Source organism: Ahaetulla prasina, chromosome 8, assembly GCF_028640845.1.
Source record: "Ahaetulla prasina isolate Xishuangbanna chromosome 8, ASM2864084v1, whole genome shotgun sequence".
Taxonomy (NCBI): domain Eukaryota; kingdom Metazoa; phylum Chordata; class Lepidosauria; order Squamata; family Colubridae; genus Ahaetulla; species Ahaetulla prasina.
The window spans coordinates 80,754,457-80,778,324 of NC_080546.1; the positions used below are offsets into that span (position 1 = coordinate 80,754,457).

Here is a 23,868-nt window from a genome sequence, read left to right on the forward strand (position 1 = left end):
GGACTTCTCAGGGTGCCGTCCGCCAAACAATGTCGGCTGGCGGCCCCCAGGGGAAGGGCCTTCTCTGTGGGGGCTCCCACACTCTGGAACGAGCTTCCCCCGGGTTTACGCCAAATACCTGACCTTCGGACATTTCGTCGCGAACTCAAGACTCATCTTTTTATCCGCGCGGGGCTGGCTTAAATTGGGATTTTAATGTTAAATTTATTAATTTTAAACGGGGTTTTTTAGTATGGTAAATTTTAATCACTGGGCTAATTTAAATAAGTTTTTTAAATCGTATTTTAAACTTGTATATTGTATTGTCGGTTTTATTATGCCTGTACACCGCCCTGAGTCCTTCGGGAGAAGGGCGGTATAAAAATCAAATAAAATAAATAAATAAATAAATAAATTTTGTGTAGCTATAGAGCTGCTATGTAAATATTAAACAAAGAGCTAGAAAAGGAGGGTAGAGATACGAGGAGAAGCTATAGTGGAGAAATTCATACATTTAAGGCTACTTTCTTTTGGTCTACATTTTTATCCCAACTTTGCTTATTCCAACTGCCTCAAACAGCCAAGAAAACACAGAGGAAATGCATGGAAGGACAGAAAAAAGGAAGATTTTCATAAACAACAGTTGGGCTGAAACAACTACAGACCAACAAATGTAATGGAACCTGCCCATTACGATTGTATGGCATAATGGTTGTAAATAGTGCTGGTCACATGAACAACCAGATTTTATGATCTTTTTTGTGGAGGTTATTAAGCAAGTCTCAATCGTTAAGCAAACCAATGGTTTACTATGGGTGTGGTTTTGCCATAAGCCAGAGGTAAGTGCTAGTTTTGAGCAAAACCATTGTAAAATGCAGTCAGATGTGGCCAAGCATGCAGGTATGGAGAGCTGGGTACCTGAATTCACTCAAAGCATTCAGATGACTTGTAAGGCTTCTACTCTCTTAAGAGTGGTGCTTCTCTGGTTTGCAGGAATCAAAGACAGATTACAAGTTATTCTCCGCTATTGTTCTGTTCAGTTGATATGGTAGGAAGCCCATTCAGAAAGGCAGAGACTTTTTCATGGAAAAAATGTATTCTGCTCCTTAAGGAGAGAAATGATATCCTCACAATGTATGGCATTGGAGGACTCTGCAGAGCAGTCCACAGTCTCCCTCGAAAGCAGGTACTAATGAAGTACATAATGCACCACTGTATAGTAATATCACCATTCTAGGTAATCCTCAACTTACAACCACAGTTGAGCCCAAAATTTCTGTTGCTAAGTTGAGTTTTGCCCCATTTTACGATTTTTCTTGCCACATTTGTTAAGTGAATCACTTGCAGTTGTCAAATTAGTAACACGCTTGTTAAGTGAATCTGGATTCCCCAGAAGGTTGCAAATGGTGATCACGTGCAACTGTCATAAATATGAACCAGTTGTCAAGCCTCTTGAGTGTAAATCATGCAAACATGGGGATACTGCAAACGGCCGTAACTCTGAAAAACGTTCATAAGTGCCATTGTAACTTCAGTCACTAAATGAACTGTTGTAAGTTGAGGACTACCTATATCGAATGAATTTGGTTTCAAGTTTTATGACATAAACTTTTTTATGGCCTTATGTGTATATTTCATTCATCAGAATTGATTAAGCAGTGAGGCAAGGCAATAAATTGGTTTTATTTTTTTATTCCTTTCAGGTCAGAAAAGAAGAAGAGCTGAAGCTTTGCCTGACGTTTCTAAGTGATCCACATTCCAATATCAGGCAGCCCTCCTTGCAGGTCTCGAAGCTGCTGTTTACTCTCCCTCTGCTGTTCGTGAGTGGCAGTCGGTGGGGGGATCGGAGGGGTTGGAGGGATCTGACAGTCCACTTTGCAACCCTTGCAGGTCCCCTTTACTCTCATTGAGCTGCACAGGAATGTTGGTGGTGGGGAGAGATTGCAGAGTTTTGGGGGCCCAACAACCTTCCTTGCAATCCTTGCAGCTCGTTTACTCTCCTGAGTTGTGTATGAGTTGTGGCAGGTGAGGGAAATGCAGGGTTAGGAGGGGTCTGGCAGTCCTCTTTGGAAGCCTCACAGCTCTTCTTTACACCCCCTGTGCTGTGTGTGAATGGCGAAGGGGAGGGTCTGGTAGCCCTCCCACTCCCAAACTATTAAGAGGACTGCAGAAGAGCTGTTGTGCTTCCAATCTATTAAAAAAGAGGGGCACTCGGAAAACTACAGACCAATCAGCTTGACATCAATACCTGGGAAAATCCTGGAAAAGATAACCAAGCAATGCATTTGTGAGCATCTAAAAATGAACAAGGCAATTAAATGGATTTGTCAAAAACAGATCATGCCAGAGAAACCTGATCGCAGATACTTGTATACGAGTAGCATGTAATAAACTTTTAGTGCTTTGAACTCGACTCCCGTGCTTGGTTAATTGTGCCTGACAAATGCTGTGGTCATAGTTTACTTAGAGTCTTAGACCTCGGTAAAGCAGTTGAGAAAATAGGCCACAGCCTACTTGGTAATTCACAGTAGATTCACAGCTGATGACCAAATGCACTCCCTGAGTAGTCCTAAGTGGGGCTACTTCTACTTAGAGGGAAACATGCAGCGGGCTCTCAAGGTTCTGTCTTAGCCCCAGGCCTCTTCAACATCTCCGTAAATGATCTAGAGGAGGAGATAGAAAGGGAACTCATCAAATCCGCAGACAACACTAAGGTGTGGGGGGAAGAGCTAATACTTTTAGACGACAGACTCGAGCTTCAGAAGTTCTTTTAGACTTGAATACTGTACCCTATCTGGCAAAATGCAGTTTTATTGGTGAGAAAAGTACGGTCCTACACTTGGCCAAGAAAACCCAAATGCACCGATATAGATAGAATCTGGCTCAATAGACTGATGAGGGTCCTGAATGGCTGGGCCATTCACAAGCAGTGTCTGGTGCTTTGTGAATCAACAGCAGGACAACTGGGTGGATATGCTAGCGGTGGCTAAGTTTGCATACAACAACTCACAACATACCTCCACCCAAGTGACTGCACCGCCAGTTACAGTTTTCACCCATGCTTTTCCCCTTCCCATTGGACCCCCCTGTGCCCGTGTATTCCTTCAAGAGCTTTGGGCTGTGCACCAACGCCAACTTGACAAGGTCAAGGAGGACTACAAGAAGTTTGCTGGCTCACTGCAGACATTCTGCCACTACCTGTGCAGGATTAGGTTTGGCTTTCCACGCAGCATCTCCCTTTTGAGTTGGCTGTCCCAAAAATGGGACCATTGTTACCTAGTCCCATTTCTGGTGAAAGCCATGATCAACCCTGTTGTCTTCTAGCTAACTTTGCCTTGAAGCGTGAGGATCCACCCGATGTTCCACCGGTCCTTACCACTGGTGCCTCCGCCAGCAGTCCTCATCATCCTGCTGCACAGCCACTGGGTCCCACGGCCACATGGACCTCTGGAGTATGAGGTGGACAGCATTCGAGATTCACATTGGATGAGGGGATGCTTCCATCCAGTACCTGGTGGCTTGAAAGGCTATGGACTGCAGGACTTTACATGGCAAGGATGTGCATGCCCCACCCCCATCTGGTTTACATATTCCACAAGTACCCAGAACACCCTAGTCCACATGGTCCCAAGGGAGGAGGGACCTGCATGGGGGATAGTGTCATGGCTCTATTGGAGCAGAGTTTGGAATAGTAGTTGAAACTACGGCTGCCCGACAGGGATGGCACATCTCCCTTGGCGTGTTTGAAGAGCCCAAGGCTGAGAACAATACTGTCCCAAGCTCCTCAGGCATTGGAGGAGGTGGTCGACTTGATGGAGAGCTGCCTGCCTGCACAGGCACAGGGGAAGTTTGGCTGCTGACAGGCAGTGGTGCTGATAACAGCAGATCTCTGATGTGGAACAGCTGCCTCCTCCATTTATCCAAGGGCAAGGAGAGCAGTTGGGAGGAGGTCCCAAGATTCCACCCCCAACTTCTAAACTGTTTTGATCACCAGAAATATTGGTGCCTTTTGAGGGAAGTGTGTTTCAAAACATTGTATAATGGCAACTGCAAAGGATTTGCCATTTTATAAAAGCTTTACAATTGTATTATTTTAAATGTCGTTTTTCTTTTGGTAGACATTTAAAATACGATTGGCTTGAAACAAATGTCAACAGGTCTGTTGTTATTGTTGTTGTTATTGTTATTATTATTATTATTATTATTACAGCAAGTAATGCAGACAGTTATTGAAAGCCCTGCTAATACAGCAAATTGCCATTACAAATTAATTGCTGCTTTGAATTAGTCCTGAAAGTATCCGATTATTTCCCCTTTTCCAGCTCTGGAATAGATGGAAAGTGTTTTAGTACAGTATTATTTCAAAGATGTTTAAAGAGAGTCAAAATCAAGTTAGAATATATGCAGAGGTTTATGCATAGCCTTTTGCACCAATACAGAAGAAAATCTAGGCAACTGGTGGTTGTGTTGCTACAAAAGCTCCATAAGCAATTAGTGCTATATCTGAAAACCAAATAGAAATCGTATTTTCTTTTTATTATATCTGCGTGCCTGGATCACTGAAACAACACCCAACTGCATAAAGATTTTTGTTTATTTAAAAAAAAAAAGTTTGCTACCAGACTGGATAAAAGCTGTAACCACAATACCCCCATTAAATTAATGCATTAAATGAATTAATACTGACAACTTACTACCTCTGAATCCTCTCCAGAGAACAATCGGGCTTTGTTGGAGCTGCAGAACTTGTTTTAGACACTGAAAAATATCCTCGTTCCCTTACAAACAGGAGCAAAGCCTCGGATACTGACTCTCAACTTGCTAGACGTTTCTTTCCACCTATTCAAGCCAGGGGGTGCCATTCAGCAGGTTCTGACAGGTTCTGGAGAACCGGTAGCGGAAAATCTGAGTAGTTCGGAGAACTGGCAAATACCACCTCTGGCTGGCCCCAGAGTGGGGTGGGAATGGAGAGTTTGCAGTATCCTTCCCCCAGGAGTGGGGTGGGAATGGAGACTTTGCAGTATCCTTCCCCCAGAAGTGGGGTGGGAATGGAGATTTTGCCGTATCCTTCCCCTGGAATGGGGTGGGAATGGAGATTTTGCAGTATCCTTCCCCCAGGAGTGGGGTGGGAATGGAGAGTTTGCAGTATCCTTCCCCCAGGAGTGGGGTGGGAATGGAGATTTTGCCGTATCCTTCCCCTGGAATGGGGTGGGAATGGAGATTTTGCAGCATCCTTCCCACAGGAGTGGGGTGGGAATGGAGAGTTTGCAGCATCCTTCGCCCAGGAGTGTGGTGGGAATGGAGAATTTGCAGTATCCTTCCCCTAGGAGTGGGGTGGGAATGGAGAGTTTGCAGTATCCTTCCCCCAGGAGTGGGGTGGGAATGGGGATTTTGCAGTATCCTTCCCCCAGGAGGGGTGAGGATGGGGATTTGCAGTATCCTTCCCCCAGGAGTGGGGTGGGAATGGAGAGTTTGCAGCATCCTTCGCCCAGGAGTGTGGTGGGAATGGAGAGTTTGCCGTATCCTTCCTGTGGAATGGGGTGGGAATGGAGATTTTGCAGTATCCTTCCCCCAGGAGTGGGGTGGGAATGGGGATTTTGCAGTATCCTTCCCCCAGGAGTGGGGTGAGAATGGGGATTTTGCAGTATCCTTCCCCTGCCACGCCCACCAAGCCACTCCATGCCAACAGAACCAGTAGTCAAAAAAATTTGAATTCCACCACTGATTCAAGCCATAGTTCACCGTTCAAAAGATTCCCAAAATAGACTATTAGCTGCCCATGTACTATATGTATATTTGGAGAAAGCAACTGTAACGATAGTGGAACAAGTTTGCTTTACCTTGAGAAATAGCAACAGGTAAAAACTTCTATTATCGTAGAAGATGCCTCTGAGATACCTCAATTTACAACCATAACTTGAGCCCCAAATTTTTGTTGCTAAGTCTGACAGTTGTTAAGTGAGCTTTACCCCATCTTACGACCTTCCTTGCCACTGTTGTTAACGGAATCACTGCAGTTCTTAAATAAGTAACATGGTTGTTAAGTGACTCTGGCTTCTCCATTGACCTTGCTTGTCAGAGGTCACGAAAGGTGATCACATAACTCTGCGACACTGCGACCGTCATAAATATGAGTCAGTTGCTAAGCATCTGGATTTTGGTCACATGACATTGGGGATACCTCAATGGTCGTATGAAAAATGGTCATAAGTTACGTTTTTTCAGTGCCATTGTAACTTCAAACGGTCACTAAAACGAATGGTTGTAAGTTAAGGACTACTAGTACGGCATTCTTAATTATTCTCTGGGTCATGAATTGCAATGCATATGCAGTTGTAACATTTCCATATTACTTTTTCAAGTACTGCCACGTATTTGAACTATCTATTGGAGGTTTTGGTGGTCACAGATGAATGGACCTTATCAATATTATCATTAGGATTACATTTAGCAGTTAGATGGCATAAAGACTATTTGATCCAACCATTCTGGCTACTCTCAATTTTACATCTGTATTTCTTATTTACACGGATTCTTATTTTTAAACAATATGTTTTATATTACTATGATAATATGCTTGTTCTGCACTGATTCTATGTGGGGAGTAAACTAAGCATGGGAGAAAGAATAAGAACTGATTTAAATAATACAGCTGTATCTGAACAGCGGTTGTCACAAAGAAGAGGGAGTCAAACTTCTCCAAAGCACCTGAGGGTAGAACAAGAAGCAATGGGTGGAAACTAATCAAGGAGAGAAGCAACTTAGAACTAAGGAGAAATTTCCTGACAGAACAATTAATAAGCGGAACAACTTGCCTCCAGAAGTTGTGAATGCTCCAACATTGGAAATTTTTAAGATGTTGGATAACCATTTGTCTGAAATGATGTAGGGTTTCCTGCCTGGGCAGGGGGTTGGACTAGAAGACCTCCAAGTCCCTTTCAACTCTGTTATTATGATTATGAACAGATGTCCAACTTAGTTGCACTGAAACATCCGATTCTGTTCAAAGGAGAGAACACAGTGGGGTCCAGCTTATAAAACTCAGATGGACTAGAGACCGGGGACCATGTTTTTTTTTTTTTAAAAAAAATGCTGTTTGGTTATTAGCAATGTTTTTCTTCTCTTTTCTTTATGTTTTAGAAAAAAATAATACTTCTGCAGGAGGCTTATTGTGAAACATTAGAAACCGGTTGATTTTTATGAATGAGAAGTGAAAGGTGAAGAGCACAACTGCTTAAGAAACCAGGCAGAAATAACTGCAAGATTGTAACTCAGAATCACTTTTTGGCACCAAAGTATTTACACATTCTTTGACTCCCTGCCCTGTTGCTCATCATCTGCAACCTGTAAAATTGACAATTCATCAAATGCCTTCCACTTCTTCAAAGTTTTCACTGTTCCGTTGTCCTCAAGTCAGTTGCTTTTGGTCAGTCAGCGCAGCACTGAAGACTCAGCGAATCAAAAACGTGTGCAGGTAAATTTCTCTTTCAATCCATTCGAGAAAGTGAGACACATTACTATAAACTCCAGGACCCAAAACTTTGGAAAAACAGACAGAGCCCCAAGAAGTCAAACCAAATAGTGTCCAGCGTCCAGCCGGCTGCTCACACACAAGCGGACCTCCGCTGTCACCCTGTAAGAAGATGGGACAAATATTAGGGTTGAGAAAAAGGTGAAATATTTGGGGGTTATGTTGACAAACACAAACAAAAAACTGCTTCAGAACAATTATGTGCCTGTTCTGTCCCCCTCGCCTCAGTCCGAGCGATGACTTAATTAGCCGGCAACTATCAGCTCTGGCAGCAAACTAGCGAGCGTCTGCCAAGTGTCTCTGTTATCTCTCTTGCTGCCGATGAGTCACCCAGGAACAAACAGTATTTCAGCTCTAGTTAAGCAGTTGATTTGCTTGCCACGAAGAGGTATAGCAGCCCTTGCTGCTTTTATATCCTGTGGGGTGTGGCTCCATGACTCAGCACTTCCTAGGCCTGCCCCACCCCTGCTTCTGTTGCTCCCGTTTCTTCTGCCTACGAAACCTAGGGTCCAGCCAGGCCTGATTGCCATCAGCCAGGTCTGGAGGCGTGGCCTGGGGGGGGAAGAGTCAGGGGACGGAGGCCTCATTATCTCCTCCACCTGCCTGCCTCTGGCTCCTGGAGCTGAGCCAGGGAAGCCGGTGCTCCAGAGGTAAGTCCTCATGGCCCTTCCCCCTCACTTTCCGAGTCACTTTCTGGCAGGGGGCCCGGCTCGGCAGTGCCTCTTTGGAATGACATTAAAAAATGACATATTATGATGGGGTACACTGCAGCTATCGCCTCTGCGGTTGTTTGTAAGGGTGAACAATGGGTGTACATTTGTAACTTTGGAACTGGGTCATAAGTAATTGGGGGGAAGGGCTATGTCATAACTTCGAACTGTTGCTAAGTGAACTGTTGTAACTCTAGGATTACCGGTATTTTCACCATTGATTAGTGTTTATGATGCAGATTCTTGAAAACAATCAAACATTTATTTTGAAGTGACACATTAAAACAGGGGTCTCCAACCTTGGCAGCTTTAAGCCTGGGGAATTCTGGGAGTTGAAGTCCTCCAGGCTTAAAGCTGCCAAGGTTGAAGACCCCTGCATTAAAAAATCTAGTCAGCCTTGGCTGATTTCAAAAACTGAGGCAGTTTGGACCTGATTAGTGGTGGCTGCTTGGGAATTCCAGGGCTCCTGCCTAGACTTGGAAATTAAAAGAATAACCCATAAGGAACTTATTTCTTAAAAAAAAATGCCCTGAACACTATGGAAGTGGCCACCAGGAGAAGTGATTAACTTGATGTTTTTCCACTGTACTACTTAGCACAATCGTACAAGGACTGTGACTGCAAGCCAATCTCAAAGGTATTACTACTATATTTTATTTGAACAATTTATTCTCTGTATGCATTTGTTCCCCTGAAATTTGTGATATACTTTCTTCAAACACAATATCCTCAGAAAGGAAAGCAAAAGCTGCATGGGAAAATTTTCTTGCCGACATCCCAAAAATCCTAAAACATAAGCAAAAATAAAAATAAAAATAAATGGGTGAAATGCTCCCAGTTCGGACTGGATTGCCCGATCCAGTAGCGATGGCGGCGGGTGGTTCGGAGAATCAGTAGCAAAAATCCCTCCCCCCCCCCCCCGCCGATGCTCAGCTGAGCCATGCAATCATCAGAGGTGTAGCATTTTTTCTTCGGCCAAAAAATGCTTTTAAAAGTAAAAAAAAGCCTCTGATGATTGCGTGGCTCAGCTGGGATCGTCAGAACCCTTTAAAAGCATTTTTTAAACAACCTCTTCGGCTGAAGAGGTTGTTAAAAAAATGCTTTTAAAAGGCTCCTCTGGCGATCCCAGCTGAGTTGCCTCATCGTCAGAAGCTTCTAAAAGCATTTTAGAAAAAACGCTTTTAAAAGTTAAAAAAAAAAGTTGACCATGCCCAAAAATCACGTTTCTCTCCCCCCCACCAAGCCATGCCCACAGAACCGGTAGTAAAAAATTTTACATTTCCCTCCTGGATGGAACAAACTTTTGCTTAGTAAAAATCCTGGAAACCTGGCTTTTAAACGTTCGTCTACAAAAACTGTGGCCTTTGGGTTTCTCTCTGTGAACGGCCTTACCATGCAAGAATCCACAGTTCCAGACTCGTAGCCGGCACATAACATCCTGACTGTGATAGTCTTCATGTCGAAGTGGGACTGACATTGGTCCAAGGAAATGATGCGCACTTCTCCTTCCTGCAGTTTGAAGGGCACTAAGTGGAAGGGGGGGGGAAATCATTAGCTGCATAAATGAGGTCACCTGCCTGATCCTTTGTGCACTGACACCACACATGTCTCAAGGGGTGTTGGTTCATCACCAGGCTGCATCCACAATCTCAGCCTTCAGATCCATCCCTCTCCCTGGTGGACATTCACATAGGTTCATAGTGGGTTTCTTCTTTTTTTTAAAAAATGTTCTAGTTTTGAGCAGCAAAAACTAACCTACCATATTTTTTGGTGTATAAGAGGCACCTTAATTTTGGGAGAGGAAAACAAGAAAAAAAGAATTCTGCCTAGCAGAGACATACTGGTCTACTTGCCTTTTTTGGGAGCACACCGATCTACTTTCTTTAAAAATAGAGGCACCGGTCTACTAATTGCCTTTTTTTGGGAGGCACCGGTCTACCTTCTTTAAAAATAGAGGCACCGTCTACTAGCCGATCAGCTGTAGTGCGGCCCTTTGAAGCGCCGCGGCAGATGCAAGACTGTTTTTAAGAGGATGCGCGGCTGTGCAACGAACAGAGGCCAACAACCTCCGAAGGTGGGTGGGCGGCAGGTGGGTGGGGCTACATTCGGTGTATAAGACGCACCCAGACTTTCACCCTCTTTTTGGGGGTAAAAAGGTGCGTCTTATACACCAAAAAATACGGTATGTTTCGATATTATGTTTAGCACAACAGATGATTTTTCATTGGTTGCTTCCAATGCAAGCGTGACTTAGATCCACTACCTTCTTATTATTCGTTGGAAACGGGGGGGGGAGGGGCTACCAATGATCTTGACTAAACCGATTGGATAGGGCAAAGGAAAAACAGATTTATCACGTGGCTACGTGATGCTTACTTTTGTTGCCCATGTGTCCCCAGCCAGTGATGTAGCAATAGGTATTTGGCTTAACTAGATGCTCCCTGGTGGGAAGGCAAACTGGTCTGACGTAGCTGGTCTCGTTGATGTCTTCATTGAGTTCCACAATACTGATGTCATAATCCACCACGGCCCGGTTGTAACGCGGGTGCAGGATAATGGTTTTCACCAGGCGGGATTGCGTGAAGACTGACGGATGATCCAAATTGTTGATGCCCAAAATGACTTTCCATACGTTGGCATTTTCTCTCCTTGGGGAAAGAAAAGAAAGACATCAGATACCAGGGAAGATTCTAAACCACTCTGTCATAAGAAGTCATTTATCTACTTCACTCTCCTCGTGGATGTGCACCAACTATAGGCAGGCCTAAACTTACGACCACAATTTTCTGGTGTTAAGTGAGTTTTCCCCCATTTTATGACCTTTCTCGCCTCTGTTGTTAAGTGAATTACTGCAGTTGCTAAGAGTCACGCTCCTGTCAGAGCCTGAATCCGCGGGGGGAGGATAAGCTGGAGCGGTGGCCAACAGAGACTGAGGAATTTGTTGGCTTTGGAGGAATGGGGGAGGAGCAGGACAAGACAGCCGCAGGCCCCTTGGGCTTGGGAAAGCTTGCCAGCAGGGAGAAATGGGGGCAGAGTGACCGAAAGAGTGCAGGCAGTGGAGATGAAGAACGATAGAGCTCAGGCGATGAGCAAGGACCGCCTCCTCCTGATCCCCGAGCACGGAGAGTGGAGAGGAGGCAGGAACAGCGCAGGCCAACCCGACGACTCAGGAGGAGAGTGCTCCGCCCCTCTTCACAAGGCACACCTGGGGACTGAGACTTAAGGAGATACTGTGGAGAGGGGCGTTTGTCATGAACAAATGCTGAATTTGCTGAGTCAGAAGGTCGCAAAAGTGATCGCGTGACCCTGGGACACAGCAACGGTCATAAATACGAACCTCTCGCCAAGCATCTGAATTTCAATCGCATAATCATGGGGATGCTGTGAAAAATGGTCATGTCACTTTTTTCAACGTCGTAATTTTGAACGGTCACTAAATGAACTGTTGTAAGGCGAGGAGTACCTGGATATAAATAGGAAGATGAAAGTGGGGCTTTTTGCAAAAGAAAAAAAAACCCTAGATTCATGTGGATGATATAATGAAGGAAGCTGGAAACTATTTCATTTTTTACTTTAGATAGAAGTATGACTTTGGATGAAACCATAGATAAAAAAACCTGCTTCAAATATAAAAAGTTAGTCCCATAATGAATAGCAAACCTGGTATCAATTCAATGTAAACTAAAGGTCACATGTTCTCATCTTTTCACCAGACAGAAACAGGGGTGTCTGCAGAGAGAGGATCAAAAACTTTAAGAAGGTGGTTGCAGTGTTACGATCCAGTCCCACGTAGATGTATCAGCCTCTGGTGGCTCAACAGACTAAGCAGTCTGTTATTAACACAGCTGCTTGCAATTACTGCAAGTTCAAGTCCCACCAGGCCCAAGGTTGATTCAGCCTTCCATCCTTTATAAGGTAGGTAAAATGAGGACCCAGATTGTTGGGGGCAATAAAAGTTGACTTGGTATATAATATACAAATAGATGAAGACTATTGCTTAACACAATGTAAGCCGCCCTGAGTCTTCGGAGAAGGGCGGGATATAAATTCAAATAAAAAAACAAAACCCACTTCCCTCATCTTGCAGATTTCTACCTTCCAGTGTGTGCCCCTGGGAAACAACCAAGTGGCTGTCTCAATTAAATGAATAGAAGCAATAACACATATGAACTATCAAGTGGTAGTAGGTCAAGTGGCGATAGGAATTTCTGCAGCCCAAAGACGGTAGCCTTTAAATCAGCGGTTCTCAACCTGTGGGTCGGGACCCCGTTGGGGGTCGAATGACGATTTGCCAGGGGTCGCCTAAGACCATCGGAAATATGGGAAGTATACTTGCGAGTCGAAGAATCGCGCTCCAATGGGTGACTTCACAAGCCAGCTGCAGGCTCTTCAAATCGCTAGCCGAATTCGGCTTCAGGCGCGATCAATTAAAAAAGAGAGAAATTTTTGCTCTGATGTTTCCCTCTCAAGCCAGCTGCAATCACTCCCAATCGCTAGCCTAATCTGGCTTCAGGCGCGATAAACTTAATAGGGGAGGAGTCTCCGCTTTAATGCCTCCGTCCTCAAGGCAATCGCAAGAAGTTCAGATCGCTAGCCAATATGGCTTCAGGCGCGATAAATTCAAAACGAAAATAATTTTACGGTTGAGGGTCGCCACATCGTGGGGAATTGTATTAAAGGGGTCGCAGCACTATAACGGTTGAGAACCACTGCTTTAAATCATAAATTAATGGTTTTCAAACTTTTTCAGGCCACAGAACCAAGACTTCTAATCAGTAGTGGGTTGCTACCGGTTCGATCTGGATCTTGCGAACTGGTAGTAACGGCGGCGGGAGGCTCCGCCCACCTGCCCAGATGTCATCATGGATGCTCTTCTGCACACGTGTGCTCTCCCATTGCGAACCAATAGCAAAGTGGAACCCATCCCCTGCTTCTAATGTACAGTAAGCTGTGCCCGAGTGAACTTTTCATTTTTGTGTGCCGGTTTATGTAAAACAAAATCTTGTGTGTTAGACGTCCGTCTCTGTTTTATTTGTGTTGCACAGGTGACCCCCTGCTCCGTTCATTGCTAAAGAAACAAGGAGGCCAGAAGGAGCAGTCCCAAAGAAAGGACATAATAGAGCAGTGTTTCTCAAGGACAACAACTAAAATACATAAACTTTCAGTTGTGTGGACTTCCCAGCATTCCCCAGCCAATATGCTGTCTGGGGAATTCTGGGAATTGAAGTCTATATATCTGACAGTTGCCAAGGTTGAGAAACAGAGTGCTAGAAGGACATGACTTTTGTAACTCAGCTTGGTCACAGCTCCTGGATGTTTCCGCGTACAAAGCTTTAATCATCTCACCAGCTTGGGATCCTCTCTCTGATTACAACGCCCATCCTATTTCGGAAGCTCAGCACTACTCACCCTTCAAAGCAGTGTGCCACTGTTAAGACCCATTTCTTTGCTATGAGAACACAGCCACAGATGTGCCCACTGGACTCGCTCTGGAGCGAGCACTGCCACGGCCAACGTCCTGAGCGACTGGTCCTGCCACCGAGAATCCTCTTGCTCATGCGAGCTGCAGGGCGACGGCCACAATCTTTTAGGGAAAAAGATCAGCTGGTAAGTACCGGACGAATGACTTGCATTGTCTGGAAAGCTTTAGCGTCTATTCCATAACAATCTCAAAAGACATAGTATACCTGGAGGCAGAGTACTGTTCTGTCCCTCCTCGCCTCCGTCCGAGTGATGGCACTATCAGCTTTGGCAGCAAAATAGCAAGCATCTGCCAAATGTCTCTGTTATCTCCCTTGACGCCGATGAGTCACCCAGGAACAAACTTCAGCTCTTAGTTAATCAGTTGATTTGCCTGCTACGAAGAGGCACAGCAGCTCTTGCTGCCTTTATATCCTGTGGGATGTGGCTCCGTGACTCAGCACTTCCTAGGCCTGCCCCACCCCTGCTTCTGTTGTTCATGCCTCTCCTGCCTACGAAACCTAGGGTTCAACCAAGCCTGATTGCTGTCAGCTGGGTCTGCAGGCGTGGCCTGGGGGGAGAAAAGTCAGGGGACGGAGGCCTCGTTATCTCTTCCACCTGGCCTGCTTCTGGCTCCTGGAGCTGAGCCAGGGAAGCCGGTGCTCCCGAGGTAAGTCCTGACGGCCCTTCCCCCTCACTTTCCAAGTCACTTTCTGGCAGAGGCCCGGCTTGTGGGGCGCAGACACAACAAGTAGAGTTACAAAAGCTACAATATTATTAAACTTAAATCAGGGGTTTCAAACTTGATTTCATTGAGGTCACATCAGGGTTGCGTTTGACCTCGGGGGGGGGGCAGAGTGGGCGTGGCCAGCATGACATCACTTGTGTCGGGTGGGCACCGGTGGTGGCCTGAGCACTCTGCCAGTGAAAACGGGCTCCCGAGCTCCATTTATGGCTGCAATGGCTTTCTGCAACCCTCTGCCAGCGAAAAGGGAGCTCGGGAAGGCTGTGCGTGGCCCTCACGAGGTCCGTTTTTCGATGCGACAGCTCCTGCAACACTGCCAGCAAAAACAGAACTCAGGAGGGCCGGGCGTGGCTCTGTTTTCACTGGCAGAGGCACTGCGGGCCAGATCTAAGCACCCTGTGTGCCTGATCCGGCCCACGGGCCTTGCGTTTGACACCCTGGCTTCAATCATACTAACGATGTCAGAAAAATTCCTGATTAAGTAAAAGGCCAAACACAAATTATCAGTCAAATTGTGGGCAACCTTGCTGCCCCGAGCAGAAGGCTGGGGTAGAAGACTTGTAAGGTCCCTGCCAATTCTGTGGCTCTGTTAGTCTATGTAACCTTGCAGACAAGGTGTCAGTATTCCAGAAACACCCCTACCCTCCAAGTAAAAACTCCGAAACAAGCATCTTTCAAAGTTCTATTTACTAGAATAGGTAAACTGGCACATCTGGGAAAACCCGAATCCGAGGGGTTCAGGTTTTCCCTCAGTAAATCAAAAAACCCCAAACCATCCCCTCACTCCTCAGTTGATCACATGCTCCAATCGCCATCCGTTCCATCTTAAGACAGCACTCCGACCGCTCCTTCTCCAGATGCAGGATCGGCCTGAATTTGACCGACAGGAAGAATGCTATGATGTCTAAAGACAACCCCTTTACTAAATCTCCCTTCCTACTTTCCCACACATGAGAAAGTGGCAGCACAAAAGCTTCCGGCCTAATATGGCCTCCAAAGCTGACACAAGGTGCTTTAGAATCTCAATGAATATTAGGGCAACCTCATTTATTTGCCTAAACAACAGGTTTTTTGCTTCCTTGAAAGGAGTTTTGGAGTTTGCAAAACTACAAAGAGTGATAAAAAAAAATTCCAAGCAAAGAAAAAAAAAATCCAATCCAAAACATGAAAGAAATAAAAATGATGGAAGGAGGTAAATGGAACGGAGAATGGCTGTCAAAAACAAAGCACACTCAACCTTTTAGAACAGGGGTCTCCAACCTTGGTCCCTTTAAGACTTGTGGACTTCAACTCCCAGAGTTCCTTTGCTGGCTGAGGGACTCTGGGATTTGAAGTCCACAAGTCTTAAAGGGACCAAGGTTGGAGACCCCTGTTTTAGAAAGTTCAATACAACAGAATTAGAGAATCAGAAGGGACTTTGGAGGTCTTCTAGTCCAACCCCCTGCTCAGGCAGGAGACCAGTTCTTGTTTTAATATTCAGTTTCTGGGCTTCTACAAGGCATACATTTTCCATTCAGAAAGCAAAATGCCACCCTAGATAAAGATGAGGTAAGGTTCCACTTTTATTCTCCCCAAAGAACCTTTTTTAAATTCTCAAGAATTAACGGATAATTTGGAGCTATCTAATTTACCTTTTCATGCTTCTACGAATCATGATCTTACCTTCTTTGGCACAGAGAAGAGAAACCACGTTCTTGCTTTTACATGGTAACCTAGATGTAGAAACGACAGCTTAAAACAGGCTCAGTTTGATCAGCATAATATAGAAGTGCAGGAATCATATATCTACCGAAAAGCTTTTATTATCTTTTCTCCGAATCATCAAAAAGTGTACTTGGAACCTGGAGGACCCTTCATTTCTAAAGGCAGTATTTTGATGCTTCATTTATTCCGCCCAAAAAATTCTCAGGACTGGCAACTATGTAAAAATGTAAAAAAAGATGTTGAGACTCTAGAAAGAGTGCAGAGAAGAGCAACGAAGATGATTAGGGGACTGGAGGCTGAAACATATGAAGAACGGTTGCAGGAACTGGGCATGTCTAGTTCAATGAAAAGAAGGACTAGGGATGACATGATAGCAGACTTCCAATATCTCAGGGGCTGCCACAAAGAAGAGGGAGTCAAGCTATTCTCCAAAGCACCTGAGGGCAGGACAAGAAGCAATGGGTGGAAACTAATCAAGGAGAGAAGCAACCTAGAACTAAGGAGAAATTTCCTGACAGTTAAAACAATTAATCAGTGGAACAACTTGCCTCCAGAAGTTGTGAATGCTCCAACACTGGAAATTTTTAAGAAGTTGGATAACCATTTGTCTGAAGTGGTGTAGATTTTTCTGCTTAAGTAGGGGGTTGGACTAGAAGACCTCTAAGGTCCCTTCCAATTCTGTTTATTCTATTCGATTCGATTCGATTCGATTCGATTCGATTCTAACTAGATCAACTATCAGCTGAAAACCAAAGCGGAAAAGGTTTTTAAAAAAAACTGTAAATGGGACTCGGTCAAAATACTCCTGTGTTAGTGACCATTCAAATTTACAACAGCATTGAAAAATGTGACCTATGACCGTTTTTCATATTTACCACCTTCGCAGCATTTCCATGATCATGTGATTAAAATTCAGATGATTGGCAACCGGTTCATATTTATGACGGTCGCAGTGTCCCGGGGTCACATGATCCCCTTTTGAAACCTTCTGACAAGCAAAGTCAATGGGGAAGCCAGATTCACTTAATAACGGTGTTACTAACTTATCAACTGCAGTGCTTCACTTAACAACTGTGGCAAGAGGAGTCGTAAAATGGGGCAAAACTCACTTAAGAAATGTCTCACTTAACAACAGAGACTGTGGATCAATTGTGGTCGTAGGTCAAGGACTACCTGCGCTACCTTTTTATACATGGACTGTCTATATATTATTGAGTCTGTCATCTGCACCTCTATAACGGTCTGGTTTGGTTCTGCAACCCAACAAGACAGACGCAGACTTCAGAGGATCATTAGAACTGCAGAAAAAACAATTGGGTGTGTGTGAGGTCAATAGTAGACAGTTTTTGGTTGAAGCTTTGGGGATTTTGGGAAGAGACCACAGAGTCAGGTAGTGTATTCCAAGCCTGAACAACTCTGTTACTGGAGTCATATTTTCTGCAATCAAGATTGGAGCGGTTAACATTATGCTTAAATCTACTGTGTGCTTGTGTATTGTTGCAATTGAAGCTGAAGTAGTCTTCAACAGGAAGGACATTTGCTACCAACCTGCCTTCCACTGAGGACCTGTATACCGCACGAGTCAAAAAGAGGGCTGGGAAAATATTTACAGACCCCTCACATCCAGGACATAAACTGTTTCAACTCCTACCCTCAAAAGGACGCTATAGAGCACCGTATACCAGAACAACTAGACATAAGAACAGTTTTTTCCCCGAACGCCATCACTCGGCTGAACAAATAATTCCCTCAACACTGTCAAACTATTTACTAAATCTGTACTACTATTAATCTTCTCATCATTCCCATCACCCATCTCCTTCCACTTATGACTGTATGACTGTAACTTTGTTGCTTGTATCCTTACGATTGATATTGATTGGTTCTTGATTGCTTATTTGTACCTTATGACTATCATTAAGTGTTGTACCTTAGAATTCTTGATGATCTTCTTTTATGTACACTGAGAGCATATGCAGCAAGACAAATTCCTTGTGTGTCCAATCACACTTGGCCAATAAAAAAATTCTATTCTTTAAAGATATTTGTATGTTGAATGCACATAAGAGATATGTAACTTCTCCACCGACACACAGTAATTGGATTGAAAATGTTTTTATGTTTATGTGGTTTTTTTTAAATCTTTTTAAAAAAATCTATTTTATTCTATTCTAAATGGATAGGACTTCTGTGCAATTGGAAATGATCCAACTGGGTAGTATCACACCCGAAGGGGTGTTAAACTATTTGAGTTGATAAGATTATTTATATAGTCTGTGATGGCGCACTGTTTAGTATGAAGTATTGCAGGCTAACTATGCCCCACACCCTGGAGTTCAGTCCTGACCGGGCTCAAAGTTGACTCAGCCTTCTGTCACAGCTGAGCCTCACGATCATCAGAGCCTTTTTTTTTTCACTTTTAAAAGCATTTTTTTACAACCTAGGTTGTAAAAAAATGCTTTTAAAAGTTAAAAAAGCTCTGAAAATCACAGCTGAGCCGCGCGATCGTCAGAGCCTTTTTTTTTCATTTTTAAAAGCATTTTTTTACAACCTATTCAGCCGAAAAGGTTGTAAAAATGCTAAAAGTTAAAAAAGCTCTGAAAATCACAGCTGAGCCGCGCGATCGTCAGAGCCTTTTTTTTTCATTTTTAAAAGCATTTTTTTACAACCTATTCAGCCGAAAAGGTTGTAAAAAATGCTTTTAAAAGTTAAAAAAAGCTCTGAAAATCACAGCTGAGTCGCACGGTCAGAGCCTTATTTTTCATTTTTAAAAGCATTTTTTACAACCTATTCAGCCGAAGAGGTTGTTAAAAATGCTTTTAAAAGTAAAAAAAAAAGGCTTTGAAAATCACAGCTGAGCCGTGCAATCGTCAGAGCCTTTTTTTTCACTTTTAAAAGCATTTTTTTACAACCTATTTAAAATGCTTTTAAAAGTAAAAAAAAGATCGCGCACCAGAGCTGATCACCCTCCTCACGCTGTTCTACTTACCCCATGCCTCGTTTTGGCGTGCTCTGCATGCATGCACCTCTCATTTGGTGCGTGGTGCGTACTGTGCATGTGTGCGCAACCAGCGAACCGGTAGCAAACCGGTTCAGATTTCACCGCTGCCTTAACCTTATAATAAAAGTAGCATTACCATTCATAATTGGGGCCTCTGATGGCGCAACAGGCTAATGCAGCCTATTATTAACAGCAGCTGCTTGCAATTACTGCAGGTTCAAGTCCCACCAGGCCCAAGGTTGACTCAGCCTTCCATCCTTTATAAGGTAGGTAAAATGAGGACCCAGATTGTTGGGGGGCAATAAGTTGACTTTGTATATAGTATACAAATGGATGAAGACTATTGCTTAACACAATGTAAGCCGCCCTGAGTCTTCGGAGAAGGGCGGGGTATAAATGCAAAAAAAAAAAAAAAAAATCTTTTCCCTGGTCTAGTCTTGCTTGAAGGTCTGACTTCGTGCTACATTTAGACTGCTGGATTCTCTCCTGATATTCTTTCCATCCATAGAGTATAACACCACGGTAGCTTCTTTCTTACCCTGTTACTAAAAGAGCATGCAATGTGGACGTATTTTTCTTCTCCCATTCAGGGTCTAGATTCAACCATTTCTCCTGTTGTGGAAGCTCATACACTGGAACAAGTTCGGCCACAAATGGTCCACTGGAAAACAAAAACAAAACAAAAAAAAACATACATTCAAGATAGTTGAATGTTAAATTGGTAAAATGAGGACCTAGATCCATGATGGTGAACCTATGGCGCATGTGCCAGAGGTGGCACGCAGAGCCGTCTCTGTGAGCATGCGTGCCATTGTTGTGACCCAGGTTCCCGGACTCGGACTCCTGGAGGAGTAGGATTCAGAGAGTGAGGAGGAGGAGCTGGCAAGGCCTGCTTCCCATGGGCCCTCTCCCTCCCTGACACCGACCCAGGAGGAGGAGGAGGAGGGGCTGGCAAGGCCTGATTCCCCCGGGCCTTCTTCTGATTTGGCAACGCCCCAAGAACAATCTTGGCTCAATGCGAGACTACGCAGACGTGACTGGCGCGCGCAGCAGAGGAAGCTTTGGGACAGGCTCGGGGAATGATGAGTCACGGAGCGACACCCACAGGGGATAAAAGCAGGAGGCGGAGCTTCTTGGCTTTTTGTGTTGGACAAAGCAGTGAATTTGCGCGGGCAAACTGTTTCATGGATAGAAGAATCTGTTCGTGAGTGACTCTTGCTTTATCTATAATTTTCTAGTTATCTCTAGAGATTTTGGCAGGCGCGTGGGGAGACGTGGCCAGAACATCTCTGTGCCAGAAGGAATCCAGCCAAGTGTAAATGAACTTGAAGAAGGCCTTTGACTGACTTTTTGTTGGGAGTGTTGGGAGGGGGAAACAGAACAGCCATTGCCACCTGCTCTTCTGGGTTCTGTTGCACACATGCATGACAAAATCCGGAAGAACAGCTGGCCATCACATGCATGTGCACCAGCCAGCTGCTTTCTTCCAGGTCCTGGCATGCCGGCGTGCGTGCTCCAGTTTTGGCACTCAGTGCCGAAAAGGTTAGCCGTCACTGACCTCGATTGTTGGGGGCAATATGCTGACTCTGTAAATAAACCACTTACAGAGAGCTGTAAAGTGCTGTGAAGCAATATATGTCTAAGCGCTATTGCTATGTACTGGAACTAAAGGAAAAAATATTTTTTCACAGAAAATAAGCTACGGGTACTGATAATGTACCAAAGATCATAAAAGGTAAAGGTTCCCCTCGCACATATGTGCTAGTCATTCCTGACTCTAAGGAGAGGTGCTCATCTCCGTTTCAAAGCCGAAGAGCCAATGCTGTCCAAAGATGTCTCCCTGGTCATGTGGCTGGCATGACTCAACGCCAAAGGTGCACAGAACACTGTTACCTTCCCACCAAAGGTGGTCCCTATTTTTCTACTTGCATTTTTTTTAATGTACTTTCAAACTGCTAGGTTGGCAGAAGCTGGGACAAGTAACGGGAGCTCACACCGTTACGCGGCACTCGGGATTCGAACCGCTGAACTGCCAACCTTTTGATCATATGCGGTAACAAATACCAGAACATTCCAGTTGTATTACATTAACAAAAATGTAGAAAACTAAATGATCCCATGTCTTAAGAAAACATTACAGATTGAAAGAATTCTCCCCAATTGTTACATTCAAAGCTACGACTTATCAATATTACAAACTACTGACCTTACCCAAAACCCATCTGTTTGCATGCCAGGCGGCTCAAATTTTCTTCCCAGTCATCAGCACATACATAATAATTGGCAGCTGACCTATATACAGTCAGGAACATCAAGGAGCTGCTGTTTTTATAGAGGGACACTGCGTAAAGAAAAACAAAGGGAAATTTAACTTTAATACAGAAGATAATTAATTGATGTCTCATGACACGGAAGATTTGCAAATTAATATGTGATCACTAACAAATACTGTGAGTGAATATATATAATTTGATCGTGCAACGATGCAGCTTAATATACCAAATTTCAAACAGATAATCAAATTGCAAATACTCAACTTACAACCATTCATTTGAATGTCTGAATGTCTGCCCTAAAAAAAAAGGATTTATGACTTGTACTCACACTGCACAGACCACTAAACTTCCGACAACACTTTGAAAAAAACACAGCCGCAAAATTGAAAAGCTGGAACAATTTACTAGAACAGATTGGCTGGAACATCCTGGGTGGCCGATGCTAACACCCTACAAACAACATCCTTGACTTTGGTTTATTCCACAGCTGCATATTGTGCCAGCATGTGGCTTAACAGTGCCCACACCCAACCAGCAAATAGAATAGAATAGAATAGAATAGAATAGAATAGAATAGCATAGCATAGCATAGCATAGCATAGCATAGCATAGCATAGCATAGCATAGCATAGCATAGCATAGAATAGAATAGAATAGAATAGAATTTTTTATTAGTCAAGTGTGATTGGACACACAAGGAATTTGTCTTTGGTGCATGCGCTCTCAGCGTACATAAAAGAAAAGATACATTCATCAAGATTCATAAGGTACAACACTTAATGATAGTCATAGGCTACAATTAAGCAATCAGGAAACAATCAGTATCAATATGCATTGTAAGGATACAAGCAAAAAAGTTACAGTCATACAGTCATAAGTGGAAGGAGGTGGGTGATGGGAACGATGAGAAGATTAATAGTACTGCAGATTTAGTAAATAGTTTGACAGTGTTAAGGGAATTATTTGTTTAGCAGAGTAATGGCATTTGGGAACTGTTCTTGTGTCTAGTTGTTCTGGTATGCAGTGCTCTATAGCTTTGAGGGTAGGAGTTGAAACAGTTTATGTCCAGGATGTGAGGGGGTCTGTAAATATTTTCAAAGCCTTCTTTTTGATTCGTGCAGTATACAGGTCCTCAATGGAAGGCAGGTTGGTAGCAATTGTTTTTTTTCTGCAGTTCTAATTATCCTCTGAAGTCTGTGTCTTTCTTGTTGAGTTGCAGAACCAAACCAGACAGTTATAGAGGTTCAGATGACAGACTCAATCATTCCTCTGTAGAACTGGATCAGCAGCTCCTTGGGCAGTTTGAGCTTTCTGAGTTGGCGCAGAAAGAACATTCTTTGTTGTGCTTTTTTGATGAGGTTTTTGATATTAGCTGTCCATTTTAGATCTTGCAATATGGTAGAACCTAGAAATTTGAAGGTGTCTACTGTTGATACTGTGTTGTCTAGTATTGTAAGAGGTGGAAGTACGGAAGGGTTTCTTCTGAAGTCTACCACCATTTCTATTTGTCATTTCTAAATGTCCAACTCCTGCAGACAATGTGTTTCATCTCTGGCACATTGCATCCCATTCCTGTACTTAGCACTATTGTACTGCCCCACATTAGAAGATAACAAGGTCTTGTTTGGTTATGGTCAAGTGTTGTGACCAAGGCCCAAGTAGTGATTACTAAACACAATTCAGTCCTCAACAAACTTATTTTATTAAAACAGCTGAGAATTAATTCATTCTCAGCTTCGTCCAAAACAAAATTCTTAATAACCAGTCCCTCGGCCTTATCACCAACCTTTGATGTCTTTGGCAACCTGCCAAAGGCTTTTCTTGGCAAAAAACCCACAAAGTTCAAGAGACGCTGACAAGAAGCACAGAAATCAATGTTGCTTTTCTACAAAGAACCCAACAGCTCGTTGCTGCTCTTTTAAGCCTTATGGGAGGGGCCAATCATCTCCTGGCCTTACTCCCGAGTTGTCCTTTTTCCCTCAGTTGCTCTTGCTTTCTGGCAGCTCTTCGCATGCATGCACTAGGAACAGGCTGAAGATTGAATTCCTGTAGGCCAGCATGGGAAACAGGTATTCACTTAACATTTAGCCAGTTTAACCCCAAGAATGCCAAGGAAGAGGAACGTCCAAGGTACCTTCTTGAGGCCTGACCATTAGTGATTCCTCTACCAAACCACTTGGTTTTGATCTACCTCGTTCTGTCTGGATAAAATTGAGCAGAATGAAATGTAATACTGGAAGTAGTGCTTCTGCCCTGTATCAATGCTTCTGGAGAGGTTCTCCAATCTCCAATGCGTCTCTCTCTCTGTTGTGACTGTGATGCTAATTTGCAAATTATTAAACATATTGTGCAAAACTGCCCACGACGACTTGCGTTCACTGGTTCCTTAGAAGAACTGCAGGAAGCAAATCCAGAGACTATTCCTTCGACAGTTGAAGTAGACATCTAGTTATGAGGCCATT

At 43.9% G+C, this 23,868-nt stretch overlaps 1 protein-coding gene across 2 annotated transcripts in view; it reads right to left on the reverse strand.

Annotated features, from left to right (window-relative positions):
- Positions 1 to 4,232: 4,232 nt before the first annotated feature.
- The window catches only part of CORIN (corin, serine peptidase), a 149,301-nt gene continuing 129,665 nt past the window's right edge, over positions 4,233 to 23,868 (reverse strand). For both annotated transcript variants that reach the window (XM_058193328.1, XM_058193327.1), the window contains 7 exons: positions 21,342 to 21,471; positions 19,669 to 19,791; positions 16,088 to 16,137; positions 13,630 to 13,804; positions 10,597 to 10,868; positions 9,613 to 9,746; positions 4,233 to 7,612 (listed from right to left, as the gene is read on the reverse strand). In XM_058193328.1, coding sequence (XP_058049311.1) covers positions 7,430 to 7,612; positions 9,613 to 9,746; positions 10,597 to 10,868; positions 13,630 to 13,804; positions 16,088 to 16,137; positions 19,669 to 19,791; positions 21,342 to 21,471 — 1,067 coding nt within the window. In that variant the 3' untranslated portion in view covers positions 4,233 to 7,429. The remainder of the gene's footprint in view (positions 7,613 to 9,612; positions 9,747 to 10,596; positions 10,869 to 13,629; positions 13,805 to 16,087; positions 16,138 to 19,668; positions 19,792 to 21,341; positions 21,472 to 23,868) is intronic.